The sequence below is a fragment of the Ahaetulla prasina genome, chromosome 10 (assembly GCF_028640845.1).
Source record: "Ahaetulla prasina isolate Xishuangbanna chromosome 10, ASM2864084v1, whole genome shotgun sequence".
Classification (NCBI taxonomy): Eukaryota; Metazoa; Chordata; class Lepidosauria; order Squamata; family Colubridae; genus Ahaetulla; species Ahaetulla prasina.
In genome coordinates, this window is record NC_080548.1 from 24,034,030 (window position 1) to 24,057,241 (window position 23,212).

The following is a 23,212-nucleotide window of genomic DNA, read 5'->3' on the forward strand; positions in this document are numbered from 1 at the left end:
TGCTGACGTCGGTCTTGCAAGCCAGAGAGAGAGAGAGAAATGTACGCACAGTGGGCCTCTGTGACTCAGACTGCTAAGACAGTCTGTTATTAACACAGCTGCCTGCAATTACTGCAGGTTCTAGTCCCACCAGGCCCAAGGTTGACTCAGCCTTCCATGCTTTATAAGGTAGGTAAAATGAGGACCCAGATTGTTGGGGGCAATAAGTTGACTTTGTATATAAATATACAAATAGGATGAAGACTATTGCTAACATAGCATAAGCCGCCCTGAGTCTTCGGAGAAGGGCAGGATATAAATGCAAAAAAAAAAAAAAAGTGGGGGGGGGGAAGCAAGGCAGATGTATTTGATGAAACTTTTTTAAAAATGCATCCCTCCCCCAAAAAAGGACATACCACAAGGACACGGCAAACTCCGATCCACGGTCTTTATTTCACTCCCTAATAAATAAGCCCTGGCATTTTTTTTTTCTGGAACTGCAAACACACTGGATTATTAATACTGAACAGATCTACAAAAATGGAAGGAAAGAGACCGCCCCTCCCTCCCTCCCTCCCTCCCCCAACCCCAGTTTTAATGGGGGAAGGGCAAAAAAAAAAAAGGGAGAGGGCCTGAATATCTGGGTCTCCCCAGGTTTTTTTTTTGGGGGGGGAAGGGAACACAGAGTTGACAGAGACACAACCCCCTCTCCAGGAGAGGGCAGATTTAATGCCCCCTCCCTGCCCGGTGGCAGTATATTTGAAGGGCTTAGAGGCCGAGATTGGCAGTGAAACTTTTACTTTAGAGTGACAATACAGCTTCTTGGTGGGAAGGCAAAGGCCCAGCTGTTGTCCAGGAGGCTGATGAGAGAGAGTCTCCCGTGTGGCACACACGGCATGCTGCACAGGGTTTAAAAAAAAAATAATTAAAAAAACCCAGATGGAACCACCGTTCTTGACTGCACCCAGATATAACGTTCCCCTAAAAAGCACCATTTGGAGATTCATGTATTAAATTCATGTATTAAATTCATGTCTCGGTTTGCGGGGCACACCAAAACAAACGCCTGGTGAATGAGAACAAAACATTCGCACAGTTGCCAGTCCTCTCGATAACTATGTATTTGTTTGTTAAACCCGTTTTCCCAAATTCCAAAAAAGCAACGTGCCATTTGAGGTTACGGAATACTTTATACCTCTAACATGCCTTGGCTGCAAAATCCGTTTTCCCTCAATCTCAAAACGGTGAGATTTATCTGGTCATTAGGCATTTCAGATTTTACAACACAGTTTTAAGTCGTGGTTTTTCAATCTTTAGCAATATTAAGATGTCTGGACTTCAGCTCCCAGAATTTCCCCGTGCTGGATGGGGAATTGTGGGAGTTGGAAGTCCAGATCTCTTAAAAAACCGTCCAGGTTACAAACCTTGCATTAAGTTTATGACTGGCTATGCACAGTGGGAAAACAGGAGTGCTCTTTCAGCAGGCATTTGGATTTAGTGTTGTGTCGCGTAAATACAGAACTCGGCTGATAACGTTCGGAAGTTCAAATGCCACTTTGAAAAGAAGGGTCGGATTGGACTCCAGCATAGAGGTTATGTATAGAGAGCTGCTGGTGTATGTTATTTTTCAACGCTCCAGGGATGCCCCCTTGTTCAGAAAGTTTTCTGTGTTAATAGATGCCGTCAGGAAGAAGATGCTGTAATCCAGCCCCTTGCTTTTTCTGTGTGTGGGAAAATGCGGGGCTGAAGAGCCTTTACCCTATCAGAGGTAATCGGTTGGGAAAATCCCTTTTAATGACGACGTTGACAATCGACCCACTGAATGGTAGGAAAGACAGAGCAGGGAAGCAGCAGGGAAGAGAGCTGGAGAAGGAATGAACCCCCCCTTGGAACTTCTGAGTTGCTTTTGCCCCGCCATCAGTTTCATGATCGCTTGTGCGTTAGAGAGAGAGAGAGAGAGAGAGAGACGACAGAGACACAGAAAAAGAGAATGGCAGAACTTGGTTCTTTGCTGCCCTCCATTAGGTTATCTTAGCTGCTGAGTGAAGTTTCAGGGTTAAAAAAGAGAGAGATCCTGGCTCCAGAGGCCATCCCCCTCCCCAAAACTGATCCCACCCTCCTTCCTCCCCAAACAATAGGTGGGGAAAAAAAAAAAAAGAACCAGTGCCAGGATACAGGAAAATTAAGGATTCTGGGGGGTGGAGGGAAGGGGGGGAACCTGGGTGCAATATAAATAGCACTGAAGTGGGGAAAGGGATAACGAGAAGTCCCTACGGGAACGATCCCAGGGAGAATGATCCAAGAGAGATGTTCCCGGCAAAAGCCAAGAGATCCATCCATCGCTACCAGTGGCTCTCTTGAGGATGATGGATCCGGCGAGGAGCACGGTGCTGTCTCCTCCCACAGGAGGCCCACGCCACTGGTTCAACACGTTTCTGAGATGCATCTCAGGAGTCTTCTTTCTGGTAACTCGGCAACCTCCTCAAAAAAAGAGAGGGGAGGAAGATGTTTGCGGCTTTCACTCCGGTTCCAACGGGGGCTCTGCCACCAGGATGCCTTGCTGCAACTTCTCAAGGGAGAGCTTCATCTGGTGGAAAAGAGAAGAAGAAGTTATTCCCCAAAGAGGAAAAGCATTGCCCCAACCAACAAGAAGGAAGCTGGGGTTGAGTTCACGTTGTGGGAAACAAGAGCTTATTGTTTTCACAGAACTGTTAAAAGAAGACATGCAGCCTATGAAGAAAATGCATCGTGTATGTTTCTAATCTCAGGAGCTAGGCTGAAGTTTTAGAATTGTATGTAGGAAGGTCTCTGCTATGCTAGAATCCGACCTTAACCAGGATTTGCTGATATGATAGTTACTCTAGCGTAGGGGTGGTATTCACTTACCTTCGCTACTGGTTCACAAACGTGAGTGCACGAGCCTTTTGCGCGTGCGCAGAGCGTCAAAAATGGGATGCGATGATGTGCGGGTGAGTGGGCGGAGCCTCCCGCACCCACCTCTACCGATTCACCCAAACTGGATAGAACCGGCTCAATACCACCACTGCTCTAGAGTTGGGGTGACAAACTCTATTTCATTGAGGGCCACATCAGGGTTGTGTTTGACTTCAGGGGGGCGGAGTGGGTGTGGCCAGCTCGACATCACTCATGTCGGCTGCACTTGCGGTGGCCCGAGGGCTCTGCCAGTGAAAACGGGCTCCCGAGCTCCGTTTCCGGCTGCAATGGCCTCCTGCAACCCTCTGTCAGTGAAAACGGAGCTCAGGAGACCACCCGCGGTGCTCCTGAGCTCCATTTTAAGTTGCAACTGTTTCCTGCAACCCTCTACCTGCAGCCCGAAAAGCTCCCTTTTCGTTGGCAGAGGCACCGTGGGCCGGTCCTTCACTGTTTCGAGAGTGGCCCTGTGGGCCAGATCTAAGCACCCTGTGGGCCTGATCCAGCCCCCAGGCCTTGAGTTTGACACCCCTGCTCTAGAGACAACCCCTAGGAACTAGGACCATAAAAGGTAATTTGTAAATAAGGGAGGGGGTGATAGAATTAAGAGTAGTAGGAGATGTAATCAGGGGCAAAGATAACGTATTCACTTTAGACGCTTCAGATAGGGTTGTGACGGCATGAATAATAAGCCAATAAGGAAAAGGTGGGAGGTAAATTTGTAATGGCAATAGGGAATATAAGGCAAACATATTTTTTCTTTTTTTTATTTGCATTTATATCCCGCCCTTCTCCGAAGACTCAGGGCGGCTTACACTATGTTAGCAATAGTCTTCATCCATTTGTATATTATATACAAAGTCAACTTATTGCCCCCAACAATCTGGGTCCTCATTTTACCTACCTTATAAAGGATGGAAGGCTGAGTCAACCTTGGGCCTGGTGGGGCTTGAACCTGCAGTAATTGCAAGCAGCTGCTGTTAATAACAGACTGTCTTACCAGTCTGAGCCACAGAGGCCCTCTTATATATTGATGATTTAGGGTGCATCCACTGTACCTGTGTGTGCGTGGGGGCACCCTCTTTGCAAAGCAGTAAATAAAATTACCATTGTTTTCTCTTGGAAGTTTTGGCTGGGGATTGTTTATTTCAAAACTAGACAACGAATCCCACGTTAACATAATAAGCTCCGCATTTCATTGGACAAGGCAGAACTGCTTGCTTTCACAAAATGTTGCCAAACCATCAACCAAAGATATTGTTGTGACCCAGGTTCCTGGACCCGGACTCCTGGACTCGGATGATTCAGAAAGTGAGGGAGAAGACCTGGCAAGCCCTGTTTCTCTTGAGCCCTTTCCCTCCCTGGCACCCACTCAAAGGGAGGAGGAGGGGCCGGCAAGACCTGATTCCCTGGAGCCTTCTTCTGATTTGGCAACGCCCCAAGAACAGTTTTGGAGTGATGCAAGGTTGCGCAGGCGTGATCGGCGTGCGCAGGAGAAGGAGTGTTGGGGGAAAGCCAAGTCATAATTGTCATGCAGTGACATCTGCAGAGACTATAAATAGGAGGCGGGACTTCCTGGTTTTTTGTCTTGGACAAAGCAATGAATTGGCGCGGGCTAACTGTCTCAATGGAGGGAAGAATATATTCGTGAGTAATTCTGGCCTTATCTATAATTTCCTCGTTATCTCCAGAAACTTGGCAGGCCCGTGGGTAGACGTGGCCAGGACATGTATCTATGTAAATAAAAGGAGAAAAGAAGGCCTCTGACTGACTCTTTGCTGGGAGTATTGGGGGGAGGGAAACAGAACAGATATTAAGGTAGTGGTTGAGCCCAACCTATGGGTATAGATCCCATCAGTATTTCAGTATTACATGTTTGTGCACCACAGGTAGATGAGCCTTAAGCCAGCCTTCTGCAATCTTGTGATGTGGTGATGACGATATCGTCCATACAATTGTTTCAACAGAACCTGATGAGAATTGGGTTATCAAAGGCTTGCTTAAATGGTCACCGTAGCAGTTCATAGTCATATGTGAGTGTTGGGTACCCAATTCCATATCCTAAGATTTTGGATTCTTTGTGTTTTTGTTAAAAGAGGGGGAATCTGCGCTTCTCTCATCACTGGATCCGTGCAGAGGTGGGATTCACTTACCTTCCCTATCGGTTCGCAAATGTGAGTGCGTGCCTTCCACACATGCTCTTTGCTTGCGCATGCGCCATTTGCGCATGTGCACAGCCTCTAAAACATGGCGAGATAGGACAGCATTACGTTAGGGCGGGTGGGCGGGGCCTACTACAATCACTGCTACCAGTTCGCCTGAACCGGACAGAACCGGCTTAATCTCATCACTGATCTGGTGCCTCCAAGGATCCTCAGGAAGAGAATCACAGAATTCCCCATCCTTGCTTTGAAGCCGCTTTCAAAACTTTTGTTATAGAGGTAGTGCCTTCCTGGTGCCTTCCTGCCCATTTGAACTTCAACATCCATCAGGTCCCACCTCCCTAACGATGAAGGAATGAAGTCCGATATATCTTAATCAACGTCTGATGGAAATCTCTTGACTCTAAAAGGGGCTTCTGGAAACCACGGACTGGAGGATCGTTTTTCACATTCTCTATGAACTTAGCTGGACTGGAGAAACATTCATACTGGAGAACAAACCTCATCCAGAAGTTCCACTGATGCCTTCAGGATCTGTTTCCACTTTTGCACCTCCACGCTATGGAATTGTTTCTGCAGTTCCAAAATCTCTGCCCATTCCGAGGCCGTCTGCGGAAGTTTCCTGCCAGGCAAAGAGGAGACATTAGAATTCTCTTAACTGTAATGGTTCAGCAATGTGTCCGGTCTCTGAATTTACTTCCTCTGAATTATCACACCCATCATTAGTGCTTAATGGAGAAGCCAGTTGGCCTTCCAGAACCTAACTCTCCTGATTCTAAGGTTGAGGGAGCAAGCTTTTGCCAGTAACGATATTCTCTTCTGGGTTAACTTTTTTAAATAGCAATTTAGGGCTATATGTTTTTGTGGCCCGCCAGTAGCCAGCGGAGCTGGTGGCAGACTCAGACAGTGAGGAGGTTGGGAAGGAACAAGGGCCAGTCCTGGAGTCTGGGGAAGGCTCTGATGAGTGCTCTGCGTCGGAGGCAGAGAGGGGGCCAGGGCCATCCGACAGTTATCAGCTGCCTTCGGAGTCAGATATCAGTGGGGCAGAAGAACAGCTGGAGCCTGTCCCCAATGTGTGCATGCGCAGAGCTGCCAGGAGAAGGGAGCAGCTAAGGAACAAGGGCTGACTCAGGAGTAAAGGCACAGGTCGATGGTGAATGGCCCCTCCCATAGGGAATAAAGTGGAGCGAAAGGGAAGGGGAGTTTGCAGGAGACAATTAGTTCAATTCATTAGGGTGAAGATCTGATCCTGACTCCTTGCCATGTAATTGCTGCTACAGCGTGGCGTTTGGAAGATATTGGCCTGGCAACTCTCCAAGCCTGATAAAGGTCTGTAGTTGTGAAATCTTATGAAAGACTGTTTGTTGGGACTTTGCTGGAGAGGAAGTCCCTTTAACCTAAATAAAAGAGGTTTTATCGGGACGAGGAGTCTGCTTCATGGTTTGTGGAAGCCTAGGTCAGAACATATGTTTTAGGGCTAAAACATACTGCAGGAGGTGAGATTTTATAGCAATAGCACTTAGATTTATATACTGCTTCAGTGCTTTACAGCCCTCTCTAAGTGGTTTATAGCGTCAGCATATCGCCCCCAACAATATGGGTCCTCACTTTATCGACCTTGGAAGGATGGAAGGCTGAGTCAACCTTGGGCTGGTGAGAATCGAACTGCTGGCAGTTGGCAGAAAATAGCCTGCAATACTACATTCTAACCACTGCGCCACCACGGCTGTTGGCCTTTAGAGGTATGGAGGGAAGGTTATAATTCTATTTTAGAAGCAGGTTAGCCCTATCGGAAAATCAGCTTGCATCTACCTAGGAGTTCTGGAGCTTGCAAGACACATCTTGGTTGGTCTCTCTTGATGGATGGATTTCATCTGAAAACTTTTCCCGAACAAGGCAGTTTCCAAGTTTTAGGAATGCTTCCTCAAAAGACTCTGGTACCTATCTTACAGCTTCACTATGTCAAACAAAAACATTTCATTGGCTCAAGCATTTTAAAAACTCGTGGGAAGTTTGCCGCACTTTATTGCCAACGATTTTCTCTCTGTTACTGTACTGTGGGATTTTTTTAAAATTGGGTTTTATATTGTTTTATTGTATTCTATTTTATTCCACTCAGAGGACTGCATTAGTAGGCAGCAGTTAATGAATTGTATTTGCTATAGAAAGGCAATGGATATCAGCTTCCTAAATCCGGTTACATCGTATTTCAGATAATTTACTGACCCTTGGTTTAACATCCACCTGTTTAATATACATTTATATCTCACTTTTCCTCCAGAAAAGTGGCATCCTTTCTTTGTTTTATCCGAGCTACTCTATAAGGTAAATTCATTTAAAAGAATTGATTCTCTGCCCTCCTTAGGGATAGGCTAAAAGCCTGACATGTTTATTTGAATTACGATATGCTTTTCTAGGCAATAACCCAGAACATTTCAATGTTAGACAGTATGTTTTCCAAAGTTGTGCTCAAAACAAATTTTTAAGTCTTAAGTTAATCACTGTTTAGCACGGGGAAAAACTTTACAGATACAATATAGATAATTTTTTTAAAATACGCTGCGTAATTCATCATCTTTGAAACACAGTGTCAAATCTTGGTTCACCACTGAAGATATAACTCCGCAAGGAATGTAAATAATGTTGGCTTCCTTTTGAGGGTTCCTGACCTTCTTTAAAATGTTCTGATAATAAATATGTTTCTCATTCCGCTTTATCTGTTTTGGTTTCTGCTGTCTCTTTATTGATTTATACCCAGCCTTTCAACAATAAGATACAATTTTGTTATGACTACGTTTATTTATTTATTTTACATTTTAAGCCTCAAGGCTTTTGCAAAGCAAAACGGTCAAAACGATTAGTGGCTTTGATTTAAAAAGCATCAGATGTATAAACATGACTAATTTAATTTTGTCTAATTTAAAAATATTTTCATAGCGGAACAGTATTTCTCAATCTCTGCAACTTTAAGATATGTGGACTTCAAACTCCTAGAATTCCCCAGCCAGCATAAATGCTATTGATGGACTGGTGGATTACGTACCAGCAAGTCAGCATCTATTCTAAACAGTCATATAGATAGACCTTCTCTGGAATGATCTGTCCCAACCTTCTCCTTCAGTTCTTCTAGAAGTGTAGCCATTGCCACTGTAACTGAATCCATCTACCTTCTACCATCTACCTTGAGTCACCCTCTTCTCTCTCTCTCTCCTTCCACCTTTCCTAGCATTATGAACTTCTTAAGTTTTCACATTTTGGATACCTTATGTAAAGACGTAACTAAGGTGTCCAAAATATGAAAAAAATGGAATCTGGTTATTTGTATTTTGAGTGAGAAGTCTTGAACAGATTTGTTCCGTGATCTGCCTGTGGTTGAGTTTCTTGGCTCTCCATGATATTCTCAAGGAGCGTCGTCCAATGCTGAAGATCCAAAGCTGCTTCTTCGAAGTCCAACTTTCACTTCTATAAGGTGTCACAAGGAAGCCCACTGATGTTTAGTAAATATTGGCTCATCAAGACATCAGAGTATATTTTACAATGCCTTGACTGCTGTTCTTCGAGGGGCTAATTTGCAACGTGTTATTTCATGACATAAACACTAAATGATAGGTAAAGGTTCCCCCCGCACATGTGTGCGAATCGTTCCCGACTCTAGGGGGCGGTGCTCATCTCTGTTTCAAAGCCGAAGAGTCAGCGCTGTCCGAAGATGTCTCCATGTTCATGTGGCCGGCATGACTCAACACCAAAGGCACACGGAACGCTGTTACCTTCCCACCAAAGGTGGTCCCTATTTTTCTACTTGCATTTTTTTACGTGCTTTCGAACTGCTAGGTTGGCAGAAGCTGGGACAAGTCACGGGAGCTCACCTCGTTACGCGTCCCTAATTAAGCTACCTTGAGAAGATTGTCCTGCCTTTCCCTCAATTCAAACTGCATTTTCTGAGAGAATTCAGGGCCCCTAATCCATGAGGCGTGATGGCGCAGTGGTTCGAATGCAAGTATCGCAGGCTGACCCTGCATTCCACTGTCAGGACTTTGATTCTCACTGGCTCAAGGTTGACTCAACCTTCTATCCTTCCGAGGTCAATGAGGACCAAATTGTTGGGGACATGTTGACTCTGTAAACTGCTTAGAGCAGGGGTCTCCAACCTTGGCTACTTTAAGACTTGGGGACTTCAACTCCCAGAATTCCTCAGCCAGCAAAGCAAAGCTGCCTGAGGAATTCTGAGAGTTGAAGTCCCCAAGTCTTAAAGTAGCCTAGGTTGGAGATCCCTAGCTTAGAGAGTACTGTAAAGCACTATGAAGTGGTATCTAAGCCTAAGTGCTATTGCTACATTAGCTTGCATTAAATTCGCAAAATCTCTTAAGAGTAAGAAAGTCAGTCTCCCATTTTCTCTTTCCCCAAGAGCCTTTCTCACCCATTGGAGAGCGCGTACGTCTGCCATGACTCCACAGTCCGGGCTGTGTGTTCCAGAGACCACAGCCGGTAGAACAGCATCATGTTGAGGATGACCAGAACTAAAAGACTGCAGAGAAACACAAACATGTTGGTAACACAAAGGACCCGTTCAGACCAAAGTGGCACTCAAATCCAGCTAGAATGTGGTAGGATTTAAATGACCCAAAATTCCTCCATAGGTCACAGGAAGCATATCCCCTATATTTTTTATACATACACATACACACACACACACACACACACCCCAGGGGTGAAATGTGAACTTTCTTACTATCGGTTCTGTGGGTGTGGCTTGGTGGTGGTGGGAGTAATGTGACTGGGTTGGCGTGGGCAACTTTTTTATTTTAAAGCATTTTTTCTACAACCCCTTCAGCCGAAGAGGTTGTAGAAAAAAATGCTTTTCAAAGGTTCCTCTGGCGATCCCAGCTGAGCTGCCTGATTGTCAGAGTCTTTTCTTTTCTTTTAAAAGCATTTTTTTTGTTTGCCTTTGAAACTCAGCAGGGATCGCCAGAGGAGCCTTTGAAAAGCATTTTTTCTACAACCTCTTCAGCCGAAGAGGTTGTAAAAAAATGCTTTTAAAAGCCTCTGATGATCCCAGTTGAGCTGCGCGATCATCAGGGGCTTTTATTTTTACTTTTAAAAGCATTTTTTCGGCCAAAGAAAAAATGCTTTTAAAATTTAAAAAAAAAAAACCTCTGATAATCACGTGGCTCAGCTGGGCATGGGGGAGGCAGGGATTTTTGCTACCGGTTCTCCGAACCACCCGCTGCCATCGCTATTGGATTGGGTGATCCAGTTCGAACCGGGAGCATTTCACCCCTGATATACACACAGACAGACAAGGGATGTGCTTGTGAAATATGGAAGAATTGTTAGTCATTTAAATTCTACCACATACACGCACATCATACATACATACAAATAAAGCATTCCCACTTTGGGGGATTCGGTAAAGAGTCAGAATCAGAATGGATTCTCACTGGGAATCATCCCCATAATCTCTTGCGGGATGGAGTCAGGGCAACTGAATGGAGCAGAGTGTTTACTGGCAGGATGCCCTTCCTGTTACCAATGTGGAGTTTTATTTAGCAGACAAATTCTCATCGTGCCCAGAGAAGAGAAATATCTGCCTCTACCTAGGATCGAACTCACAGCCTCCTGATCGTGAGGCGAGAGCTCCACCTCTAGGCCACCGTACCCCTAACGGATACTCACTGGGAATAATCCCTTCAAGATCATGATTAAAACGATGCCACGTAACAAAAGCACCTAGGGATCAAAATATCCTGGTAATCTTATTTATAGCTTCCTAAGAATAACGGCATAGGAAAATAGCATCCTTAAAGACGGCCTTCACGGTTTGCCTTAATCTATTCAGTTTGGTTCGAATGTGATTAAACGAGCCTTTTACACCACTGAATAACCTTGCCTGCCTTAATGCACGGTGTGACCTGGGCCTTTAAATCACAGAGGGAAGCGTATCAATGCATCTGGATCGACAAGAGGAGGGAGAGAAAAGTAGCGTCATGCACGCCATGCCGTCATTGTGCAGAGGGTATGAATGTCATAACGTGCACAACATCACAGGGGCCGGTATCAGACATCTATGCATTGATAGCGCTGCCGGTGCAGAAGATAACCTCAGCCTGAGCTAAGGAAGGGGTCTGCAGCAGGCAGGGTAAGCTCCTTGCTATTTTTGCAGCGGCAATCACATTAACCTCGGACACAAAATCCCATCTTCCTTTCCAGTGGCCGGCTCTCTAAGCTTTAAAAATGTATAGGCTGAAACATCAGAAGCCCCAGGAATGAAGGTAGCACAGGGAGAAAGTTCCCCACCACCGCGCCCAACACCACCCTTTGCAGGACAGAACAGGGATGCCATATATAAAAGCAATGGGTCAGTTTAATGAAGGAAACAAGAAGGAAACTGTAGGTGGAATCGTGTATAAGGCAGATTCCGGCTAAGGATTCGGGCCACCTGCTTTTTTTCTCCCCCCCCACCCCTTGCTGTTTCCTGTTTAATCTGGGTGGGGATCAGGGGTGAAATCCAATTTTTTTTTTTTACTACCGCTTCTGTGGGCGTGGCTTGGTGGGCATGGTATGGCTTGGAGGGCCTGGCAGGGGAAGGATATTGCAAAATCCCCATTCCCTCCCCACTCCCAGGGGAAGGATATTGCAAAATCCCCATTTCCTCCCCATTCCTGGGAAAAGGATACTGCAAAATCTCCATTCCCACCCCACTCCAGGGGAAAGATACTGCAAAATCCCCATTTTCTCCCCACTCCTAGGAGAAGGATATTGCAAAATCCCCATTCCCTCCCCACTCCTGGGGAAAGGATATTGCAAAATCCCCATTTCCTCCCCATTCCTGGGAAAAGGATGCTGCAAAATCTCCATTCCCACCCCACTCCAGGGGAAAGATACTGCTAAATCCCCATTTTCTCCCCACTCCTAGGAGAAGGATATTGCAAAATCCCCATTCCCTCCCCACTCCTGGGGAAAGGATATTGCAAAATCCCCATTTCCTCCCCATTCCTGGGAAAAGGATACTTCAAAATCTCCATTCCCACCCCACTCCAGGGGAAAGATACTGCAAAATCCCCATTTTCTCCCCACTCCTAGGGGAAGGATATTGCAAAATCCCCATTCCCTCCCCACTCCTGGGGAAAGGATGCTGCAAAATCTCCATTCTCACCCCACTCCAGGGGAAAGATACTGCTAAATCCCCATTTTCTCCCCACTCCTAGGAGAAGGATATTGCAAAATCCCCATTCCCTCCCCACTCCAGGGGAAGGATACTGCAAAATCCCCATTCCTCCCATTCCTGGGAAAAGGATATTGCAAAATCCCCATTTCCTCCCCATTCCTGGGAAAAGGATACTGCAAAATCTCCATTCCCACCCCACTCCAGGGGAAAGATACTGCAAAATCCCCATTTTCTCCCCACTCCTAGGAGAAGGATATTGCAAAATCCCCATTCCCTCCCCACTCCTGGGGAAAGGATATTACAAAATCCCATTTCCTCCCATTCCTGGGAAAAGGATACTTCAAAATCTCCATTCCCACCCCACTCCAGGGGAAAGATACTGCAAAATCCCCATTTTCTCCCCACTCCTAGGGGAAGGATATTGCAAAATCCCCATTCCCTCCCCACTCCTGGGGAAAGGATGCTGCAAAATCTCCATTCTCACCCCACTCCAGGGGAAAGATACTGCTAAATCCCCATTTTCTCCCCACTCCTAGGAGAAGGATATTGCAAAATCCCCATTCCCTCCCCACTCCTGGGGAAAGGATATTGCAAAATCCCCATTTCCTCCCCATTCCTGGGAAAAGGATATTGCAAAATCCCCATTTCCTCCCCATTCCTGGGAAAAGGATACTGCAAAATCTCCATTCCCACCCCACTCCAGGGGAAAGATACTGCAAAATCCCCATTTTCTCCCCACTCCTAGGAGAAGGATATTGCAAAATCCCCATTCCCTCCCCACTCCTGGGGAAAGGATATTGCAAAATCCCCATTTCCTCCCCATTCCTGGGAAAAGGATACTGCAAAATCTCCATTCCCACCCTACTCCAGGGGAAAGATATTGCAAAATCCCCATTCCCTCCCCATTGCAAAATCTCCATTCCTACCCCACTCCAGGGGAAGGATACTGCAAAATCCCCATTCCCTCCCCATTCCTGGGGGAAGGATATTGCAAAATCTCCATTCCTACCCCACTCTGGGGCCAGCCAGAGGTGGCATTTGCTGGTTCTCTGAACTACTCCAAATTTCCGCTACCGGTTCTCCAGAACCTGTCAGAACCTGCTGGATTTCACTCCTGGTGGGGATCACAATTTAGAATTGGGGCAAGGGATAAGAGACATGGTAAGCGGAATGCCGTGCGGGGTGAAGGGTGAGCAACAGTGGAAGACATCATGGAAGTGATTGCCGGACGGCTCAGGCAGGACAAGAAGAGGATTGAAATGGCAGGACTCATGAATCAAGAAACCAGAACCAAGCCAGGATGAAGAAGCCACTTGGGTTCTGGGATCGTCAGAAAGAAAGAAGGAAGGAAGGTGGGGGGGGGGGGTTGGAAGCTGCAGCTTTTCAAAGCAGGAAGGTATGACAGGATGGGGGTCAAAGGAGGGGGCGGGGATGTCCAAGGCAGTAGCAACATGGCCAGCACTGCAGGGCTGTTGGCATACAATACCTCACACAGATCCTGTGCGGAGGCAAGAACGAAAGAAAAAGAGAGAGAGAAAGGAAGGAAGGAAGGAAGGGAGAGAGAGACAGAGAGCGAGAAAGAGAGAGGGAGGGAGAGAGGGAGGGAGGAGGAGGGAGGAGAAAGAAAGAAAGAAAGAGGGAGGAGGGAGGAAGGAAGGAAAGAAAGAAAAAAGAAAGAAAGAAAGAAAGAGGGAGGGAGGGAGGAAGGAAGGAAGAAAAAGAAAGAAAGAAAGAAAAAAGAGGGAGGGAGGGAGGAAGGAAGGAAGGAAGGAAGAAAAAGAAAGAAAGAAAGAAAGAAAAGAAAGAAAGAAAGAAAGAAAGAAAGAAAGAAAGAAAAAGAGGAGGGAGGATAGAGGAGGAGAAAAGAAAAGAAAGAGGGAGGGAGGAAGAAAAGAAAGAAAGAAAGAAAGAAAGAGGGAGGGAGGGAGGAAGGAAGGAAGAAAAAGAAAGGAAGAAAGGAAGGAAGGAAGGAAGGAAGGAAGAAAGAAAGAAATGAAGCTTTGTTCCTGCATTCTCTCATCAACAAAAGACAAGGAAAAAAATTACCCAACATAGATGCGGCCACACCAGACTTCCCCAAACTCGATTGTACTTTTCAAACAAATACGGTTGCTAATATGGCAGGAAATTAGGTTAGTTAACCTATAAACCTTTAATTCAAGTACATTTTATGGCATTTTAACTGTTGGGAACTGTCCAGAGTTGTGAATTTGTATTATTATTATTATTATTATTATTATTATTATTATTATTATTATTATTATTATTATTATTATTATTATTATTATTATTATTATTTTGGGTGGGTGGGAGGCAGATAAATTGAAATAATAAATAAACCAAACCACCTAGAGAAAAGAAGCAAGGGGAGGGATCTTAGGAAGATAGTGGTACACCTTAGATCGCAAGCCAGCAGACCTTTTTAGGTATCAGTAATTAAGGAAAGCCAGCATGAGATTGCAAAGCCAAAGCACCCAATGCTTTCCAACCAGCCTTGACATTTTTTCCCCTTTTACTGCAGCCCACCAAGCAATGGGACAACAAGGTCATTTCCCTTTGGGGAGCTGAAAGAAGAGCCTTGTTTTGATGGCCATGCATCTGACTTTATTCTCTTTCAACCAGCCTTGCTATCTTTGAAGCCACCCTACCCAGTAAGGGGAATTCCAGGCTCCACTAAAGCCCCATTCTGATGGACAAATTATAGAATTCTAGAATAACAAGAGTTGGAATGTACCTCGGAGGTCTTCTAGTCCAAGGGTCTCCAACCTTGGTCCCTTTAAAACTTGTAGACTTCAACTCCCAGAGTTCCTCAGCCAGCTTTGCTGGCTGAGGGACTCTGGGAGTTGAAGTCCATAAGTCTTAAAGGGACCAAGGTTGGAGACCCCTGGACTAGTCCAACCCCCTGCTTAGGCAGGAAACCCTACACCACTTGAGACAAATGGTTATCCAACTTCTTAAAAACTCCCAGTGTTGGAATATTTATAACTTCTGTTATAATGCAAGCTGTTCCACTGATTAATTGTTCTCACTGTCAGGAAATTTCTCCTTAGTTCTAAGTTGCTTCTCTCCTTGATTAGTTTCCATCCATTGCTTCTTGTCCTGCCCTCAGGTTGCTTTGGAGAATAGCTTGGCTCCCTCTTCTTAGTGGTAACTCCTGAGATACTGGAAGACTGCTATCATGTCTCCCCAATCCTTCTTTTCATTAAACTAGACATACCCAATTCCTGCAACCGTTCTTCAAATGTTTTAGTCTCCAGTCCCCTAATTATCTTTGTTGCTCTACTCTGCACTCTTTCTAGAGTCTCCACATCTTATTTTACATCGTGGCGACCACAACTGAATGCAGTATTTCAAGCGTGGCCTTACCAAGGCATTATAAAGTGGTATTAACACTTCACGTGATCTTGATTTCTATTGACTGCAGCCTAGAACACTGGCTTTTTTGGCATCGTGGGTATTCCAGGATAAAGCCAGCACTATTCCTGGCTTCAGTGGACTGGACTCTTTCTTGGCTTCCTAGTAGAGTAGTCTGGAACCCTACATAAGTTGTGACCTTGTGTAGACTCTGGAGTGTAAACTTCTATGTTTGCAAATGGAAAACTCACAGAGAACTTTAGAAAAGACCTTCTTCTGAGATGGTGCCTCCGGATGTGTGTTGGGACTCTTATCCCCAGCCAGCTTTGCTAGAACCTGGCTGGGGAAGCTGGAAGTTTGTAGTCTGTCTCTACGAGAGCATCAGGTTTGAAAAGGCTGGTCTAGATCAGCCTTTGAGAACCTTGGTGCCTTCCAGAGGTTTGGCGTTCAGTTCCCCAACCAGAACTGAAGTCAAAATCAGAATGGGGGGCAGGGGGGGACCATCTCCAAATATAGCCCAACCTCCCCGAAAAAGCAGCTTCCTTACACCAGACTGATGACGAGAATGACGGTGGAGACCGTTTGTCCTTGTCCTGGCTCCAACAGTTGTTCTGAAAGACGTGAGGTCAGGCTGCCTAAAGGACAGAAAACCAACAGATCAAGGACAGAGAACAAAAAAGGAACTTGGCATTATTGAACTTGCAGAAGGAGTAGTTCAGTAATCTCTGGAGAATGATAGATTAGCAATAGCACGTAGACTTGCATACCGCTTCACAGGGCTTTTACAGCTCTCTCTAAGCGGTTTTTTACAGCCTATTGCCCCCAACAATCTGGGTCCTCATTTTACCCAACTCGGAAGGCTGGAAGGCTGAGTCAACCTTGAGGAAGGAAGGAAGGAAGGAAGGAAGGAAGGAAGGAAGGAAGGAAGGAAGGAAGGAAGGAAGGAAGGAAGGAAGAAGGAGGAAGATAGCAATAGACTTATATACCGCTTCATAGTGCTTTACACCCCACTCTATGCGGTTTACAGTGTCAGCATATTGCCCCCAACAATCTGGGTCCTCATTTTACCCGCCTTGGAAGGATGGAAGGCTGAGTCAACCTTGGGGAAGGAAGGAAGGAAGGAAGGAAGGAAGATAGCAATAGACTTACATACCGCTTCACAGTGCTTTTACAGCCCTCTCTAAGCGGTTTACAGAGTCAGCCTATTGCCCCCCAACAATCTGGGTCCTCATTTTACCCACCTCGGAAGGATGGAAGGCTGAGTCAACCTTGAGCCTGGTGAGATTCGAACTGCCAAATTGCAGGCAGCCGGCAGACAGCAAAAGTAGCCTGCAGTACTGCATTTCAACCACTGCGACACCACGGCTTGATTCCTTATACATCCAGGAAGGGGAAGGAAGTAGACCATTCCCAACAAAAAGGCATACCTGAAGGGCGAACAGTACGCGATGCCCCTTCGCTATCAGGTAGCGTGGGCATTGGGGCTTCAACATGAGGAGCTCTCCAGCTCAGGGTCCGTTTCCTGCGACGCAATCCGGACAAGAGACCCCGGGGTTCTTTGCCATGGCAGCTCTCCTCTAACAGAGCCTTTTCTGCTTGCACCAGCGCCAATTCTGAAACAGAGATTAAGACCACAGAGATAAAGGTATTGCAGGGTTGAATTCGTACTTAAAACAATGTTCCTGATACATAAGCCTCTCTCCCTTTCCAAAACATCTTCACCAGGGGTGTCAAACTCAAGGCCTGGGGGCTGAATCCGGCCCACGGGGTGCTTAGATCTGGCCCAAGGGGCTGCCCTGGGAACAACGGAGCTCAGGAGGGCCATGGGCAGCCGCCACCCCCCAAGCTCCATTTTCTCTTGGAAAGGGTTGCAGGAAGCTGTCGTGGCCGAAAACGGAGCACGAGAGCCCATTTTCACTGGCAGAGCATTTGGGCCACCACAGGTGTCCCCGACACGAGTGACGTCCACGAGTAACGTCCACGAGTGACACGAGTGGCCACGTCCATCTCAGCCCCCCCACCAAGGTCAAACATAACCCTGAAGTGGCCCTCAGTGAAATTGAGTTTGACACCCCTGATCTACACTTTTGTCTCATTCAGCACATGGCTACTATAGGTGGATACATCAGACAACTTCAGAACTAGTAAAGGTAAAGGTTCCCCTTGCACATAAGTGCTAGTCGTTCCTGACTCTAGGGGCTGGTGCTCATCTCCGTTTCAAAGCCAAAGAGGCAGCGCTGTCCGAAGACGTCTCCGTGGTCATGTGGCTGGCATGGCTAAATGCTAAAGGCCCACGGAACACTGTTATCTTCCCACCAAAGGTGGTCCCTATTTTTCTACTTGCATTTTTTACGTGCTTTCGAGCTGCTAGGTTGGCAGAAGCTGGGACAAGTCATGGGAGCTCACCCCGTTACGCGGCACTACGGATTCGAACCGCCAAACTGCCGACTTTTCTGATCAACAAGCTCAGCCACTGAGCCATCACATCCCTTACTTCAGAACTACCTATTCTCTAATAATATGGGAGAAGTCGATGAACTTCATGAATGGAAGGATAGGAGGGAACCCAACCCAGACTGTGTTGTAGTTGTTCGAAAGCACAAGTTCTGCAATGTAGTTTGTCTCTTTGATTCACTCACCCAGGTGCTGGAAGAATTCTTCAACACCACTCCATGCATTTTTTTCAATGAAAGTCTTCACAAGGGACCATGGCTGCTTCCGATATCGGATTTCAGAAGAGACTCTGTAATGGAGAACAACCAGAGGGGGGTTTCACATCATTTTACGACCGGTTCGCTGCACACCAAAAATGTGAGCATGTGCCCGCCTTCCGTGCATGTGCTTTGCTCATGCCTGCAGCTTGCACGCATGCGTGTGGCTTAGAAAATGTGTGTTCTGTCCCCCTCACCTCAGTCCGAGCGATGATTTAATTAGCCGGCAACTATCAGCTTCTGGCAGCAAACTAGCAAGTGTCTGCCAAGTGTCTCTGTTATCTCTCTTGATGCCGATGAGTCAACCAGGAACAAACAGTACTTCAGCTCTAGTTAAGCAGTTGATTTGCTTGCCACGAAGGGGTATAGCAGCCCTTGCTGCTTTTATATCCTGTGGGGTGTGGCTCCATGACTCAGCACTTCCTAGGCCTGCCCCACCCCTGCTTCTGTTCTTCCCGCCTCTCCTGCTTACAAAACCTAGGGTCCAGCCCGGCCTGATTGCCATCATCTGGGTTTGGAGGCATGGCCGGGGGGGAGGGGAAGAGTCAGAGGACAGAGGCCTTGTTATCTCCTCCACCTGACCTGCCTCTAGCTCCTGGAGCTGAGCCAGGGAAGCCAGTGCTCCAGAGGTAAGTCCTGATGGCCCTTCCCCCTCACTTTCTGAGTCACTTTCTGGCAGGGGGCCCAGCTCGGGGGGCGCAGACACAACAATGTGGCTAAATAGGACGGCATAACGTCGGGGCAGGTGGGTGGACCCACCCACAGGTGGCCGCTGCCGGTTCTCCCAAACTGGTCCGAACTGGCTAAATACCACCACTGAGAATGACTCAAAGATCCTTTCTATTTTCCTCGTGGAATGCTGAGAAACCTGAAGACGAACCCATTTGGGTAAAGAATGGACGACTTCGCTTGCCTTGCAACCCAAAGGATCTCTGGCGTTATTTAATCTTTCCTCTATCTCTCTCGTCTTCTTCCATTTCCTCTGCAGTTACAAGATCAAGTGTTCTTCAAGGAGATCAGAGGCTCAGTAACCTTTGTGTCTTCAGAACCAGGAAGGTGGGGATATCAGTCATCTTTTGTTGCCAAATGCTACATGTAAGATGACCCGAAGATGCCCACAGTAGTACATTTAGAACACCGTCTCTATCTCAATATGAACTCTGAGCTGCAAACTGCGAACCGGCTGGCTTAGTATGTTTTGTGTTGCTTCTTCCCCGTTCTAAGTGAATAACAGAATAACAGAGTTGGAAGGGACCTTGGAGGTCTTCTAGTCCAACCCCCCTGATCAAACAGGAAACCTTACTCCATATCAGATGAATGGTTGCCCAATCTCTTCTTAAAATCCTCCAGTGTTGGAGCAACCGCAACTTCTGGAGGCAAGTTGTTCCATTATTGTTCTCGCTGTCAGGAAATTTCTCCTTAGTTCTAAGCTGTTCTTTGATTAGTTTCCATCCATTGCTTCTTGTCCTGTCTTCAGGGGCTTTGGAGAATAGCAACAGCAGTAGCATTTAGACTTACATACCGCTTCACAGTGCTTTACAGCCCCTCCCTAAGTGGTTTTCAGTCAACATATTGCCCCCAACAATCTGGGTCCTCGTTTTACAGATCTTGGAGGGATGGAAGGCTGAGTCAACCTTGTGCCACTCAGAATCGAACTCCTGCAGTGAGCAATGAGTTAGCCTGCAATACTGCATTCTAACCACTACGCCACCACGACTCTGTCTTCTTTGTGGCAGCCTCTTAGATATCTGAACACTGCTATCATGTCACACACCCCCAGTCCTTTTTTTCATGTAGCACTGATTGATGCAGCATTATTGACTATAACTGTCTGGTTCGGTTCTGCAACCCAACAAGACAGACACAGACTTCAGAGGATAATTAGAACTGCAGAAAAAATAATGGCTACCAACCTGCCTTCCATTGAGGACCTGTATACTGCACGAATCAAGAAGAGGGCTGTGAAAATATTTACAGATCCCTCACATCCAGGACATAAACTGTTTCAACTCCTACCTTCAAAACGACGCTATAGAGCACTGCACAACAGAACAACTAGACACAAGAACAGTTTTTTCCCGAAGGCCATCACTCTGCTAAACAAATAATTCCCTCAACACTGTCAAACTATTTACTAAATCTGCACTAGTATTAATCTTCTCATCGTCCCCATCACCAATCTCTTTCCACTTATGACTGTATTACTGTATTACTGTAACTTTGTTGCTGGCAATCCTTATGATTTATATTGATATATTGACCATCATTTGTGTTGTAAATGTTGTACCTTGATGAATGTATCTTTTCTTTTATGTACACTGAGAGCATATGCACCAAGACAAATTCCTTGTGTGTCCAATCACACTTGGCCAATAAAAAATTCTATTCTATTCTATTATACCCAAGCAAGAGTTTTAGAGATTTTGAACTTTTGTACATCTTTGCCTGATTCATGCATAGTCCTTCTACTGATTTAGTTTAGACTACATGGCATCAAGAGGGCTCTCTAATTCTTTTGCTCCCCTTTTAAAGCAACTAGGCATCAAGAGAAAATAGATTCGCAATCTGAGGTCCTCCTTGGCCTGGGATGGTTTTGACATATTCATCAGATTCAAAACAAAAGCAAGCAACCCAAATGCAGTCAGGAGCTGCTTCTGGAGAAGGGCAGCCATACAAATCGATCGATTGGTTCACTGAATGGAAGAAAGAATGAATAAACTCCTAACGAAGTCATGAGCCGTATTTTACGTAACGATGCAATGACATGACTCGCTCATTTGTTATCAGTTGTCATGATACAAAATCTAAGATGTGCCTTTCACACTACGGGTAAAGGTAAAGGTTTCCCTCGCACATATGTGCTAGTCGTTCCTGACTCTAGGGGGCGGTGCTCATCTTCATTTCAAAGCTGAAGAGCCAGCGCTGTCCGAAGACATCACTGTGGTCATATGGCCGGCATGACTCAATGCCAAAGGCGCACGGAAAACTGTTACCTTCCCATCAAAGGCGGTCCCTATTTTTCTACTTGCATTTTTTACGTGCTTTCGAACTGTTTGGTTGGCAGAAGCTGGGACAAGTAACGGGAGCTCACCCTGTTACGCAGCACTAGGGATTCAAACCGCTGAACTGCCGACCTTTCGATCGACAAGCTCGGTGTCTTAGCCACTGAGCCACCGCATCCCTTTTTTTCCACTCTATAACATGATCCATGTCAACGTTTTGATGAACTTGATGCTTATTATGGCTGCCACGGGCAACGACCTCCCACGCCACCCCGTTTCTCCCCCAGTAATTTCCACTATGTTTTAGACTCTCCTAACCGAATTCCTTGAAAAATGTGGGGGAAACACCCTGTTTGCCAACTGTACAGGTGCAGCCGAGAAGGGAGTGATCCAAGAATGAATACCTGAGCCTGGCTTTGCTTTTGGCTATGTTGGTGATGCAATACCGATGCACAGTGTAGAAGTAATCCTGGTAAGGGATGCCCTGAGTGACCACTTCTGAATCCACCACACAGCCTCCATTCTTGGAACTGGCACGGAAAAGAGTCTAGCAAAGAGGAAGAGAAAGGCATGATAAATAGACATTCAGTTTTTGGTACCCGTTCTTGGTAAGTGCTATGCTTCACCCGTGCGTATCCGTTCGTTCAGATAACCGTCTCAAGGAAACAGTGGCTTAAAAGTTAATTAAAGGTAAGTCCTCGACTTATGACCACAATCATCATCTTCTTTTAACAGCCCCATCATCCCTTGCGGGGCGGAGTCGCGGCAACTGAATGGACCTGAGTGTTTACAGGCCGGATGCCCTTCCTGTCGCCAATGCAGAGTTTGCTTCAGCAGATATATTCTCAGTGTGCCCAGAGAAGAGAAATATCTGCCACTATCTAGGATCGAACTCACAGCCTCCTGATTGTGAGGCGAGAGCTCCACCTCTAGGCCACCGCGGCACTCGACTTACAGCCACAACGGAGCCCCACGTTCCTGTTGTTAAGTGAAACATTTCTTAAGCGAATTTTGGCCCGGTTGTTAAGTGAATCGCCAGTCATTAACGTTAGTAACCTGTCCGTTAAGTGAATCTGGTTTCCCCATGGACTTGGCTTGTCAGAAGGTCTCAAAAGGGGATCACGTGATCCCAGGCAACCGTCATAAAATGTGAGTCAGTTGCCGACTGTCTGAATTCTGATCATGTGACCGCGGGGATGCTGCACCGGTTGTAAATGTGAAAAAAGGTCGTAAGTCACTTTTTTCCGTGCCCGTTAAACAGACTGTTGGAAGGTGAGGGCTAACTTTACTGGGACAGCCAGCAGTTCAAAACACCATGACCTTGCTTTGTCCACCCCTCTTGAAACAGGCAGTCCTCAGTTACAGTAACAGAGTTGGAAGGGACCTTGGAGGTCATCTAGTCCAACCCCCTGCTCATGCAGGTGACCTGTACTAGGGATTTGAACAGTGGTGGGATTCAATTTAACAACCGGTTCTCTGCCCTAATGATTTCTTCCAATAACCAGTTCACCAAATTGCTCAGAAAGTTAACAACCGGTTCTCCCGAAGTGGTGCGAACTGGCTGAATCCCACCACTGGATTTGAACCGCCGAAGGGCCGAGCTTTCTGATCGACAAGCTCAGTGTCTTAGCCTCTGAGCCACCTAGTCCTCGAGTTACAACAGTTCGTTTCTTGACCATTCAAAGTTACAACGGCCCTGAAAAAATGTGACTTATGACCGTTTTTCGCAATGACGACCTTGGCGGCATCCCCACGGTCACACGTTCAAAATTCAGCCGCTTGGCCACGGGTTCATATTTATGTCCTAAGGTCACGTGATCCCCTTTTGCGACAAGCGAAGCCAATGGGGAAGCCAGGTCCACTTAACAACCGGGTTGTTGGTTTTCCAGTGACGTCACCGCTCCTGCA

The 23,212-nt window shown here is 46.4% G+C and overlaps 1 protein-coding gene across 2 annotated transcripts in view; it reads right to left on the reverse strand.

Annotated features, from left to right (window-relative positions):
• Positions 1-553: 553 nt before the first annotated feature.
• The window catches only part of GRAMD1A (GRAM domain containing 1A), a 68,044-nt gene continuing 45,385 nt past the window's right edge, over positions 554-23,212 (reverse strand). Inside the window, exons 13-19 of one of the 2 annotated variants that reach the window (XM_058195731.1) lie at positions 21,709-21,851; positions 18,231-18,334; positions 17,019-17,204; positions 16,139-16,226; positions 9,490-9,597; positions 5,574-5,694; positions 554-2,566 (exon numbers count right to left, since the gene is read on the reverse strand). In XM_058195731.1, coding sequence (XP_058051714.1) covers positions 2,498-2,566; positions 5,574-5,694; positions 9,490-9,597; positions 16,139-16,226; positions 17,019-17,204; positions 18,231-18,334; positions 21,709-21,851 — 819 coding nt within the window. In that variant the 3' untranslated portion in view covers positions 554-2,497. The remainder of the gene's footprint in view (positions 2,567-5,573; positions 5,695-9,489; positions 9,598-16,138; positions 16,227-17,018; positions 17,205-18,230; positions 18,335-21,708; positions 21,852-23,212) is intronic. The other variant, XM_058195730.1, reaches the window with a different exon arrangement.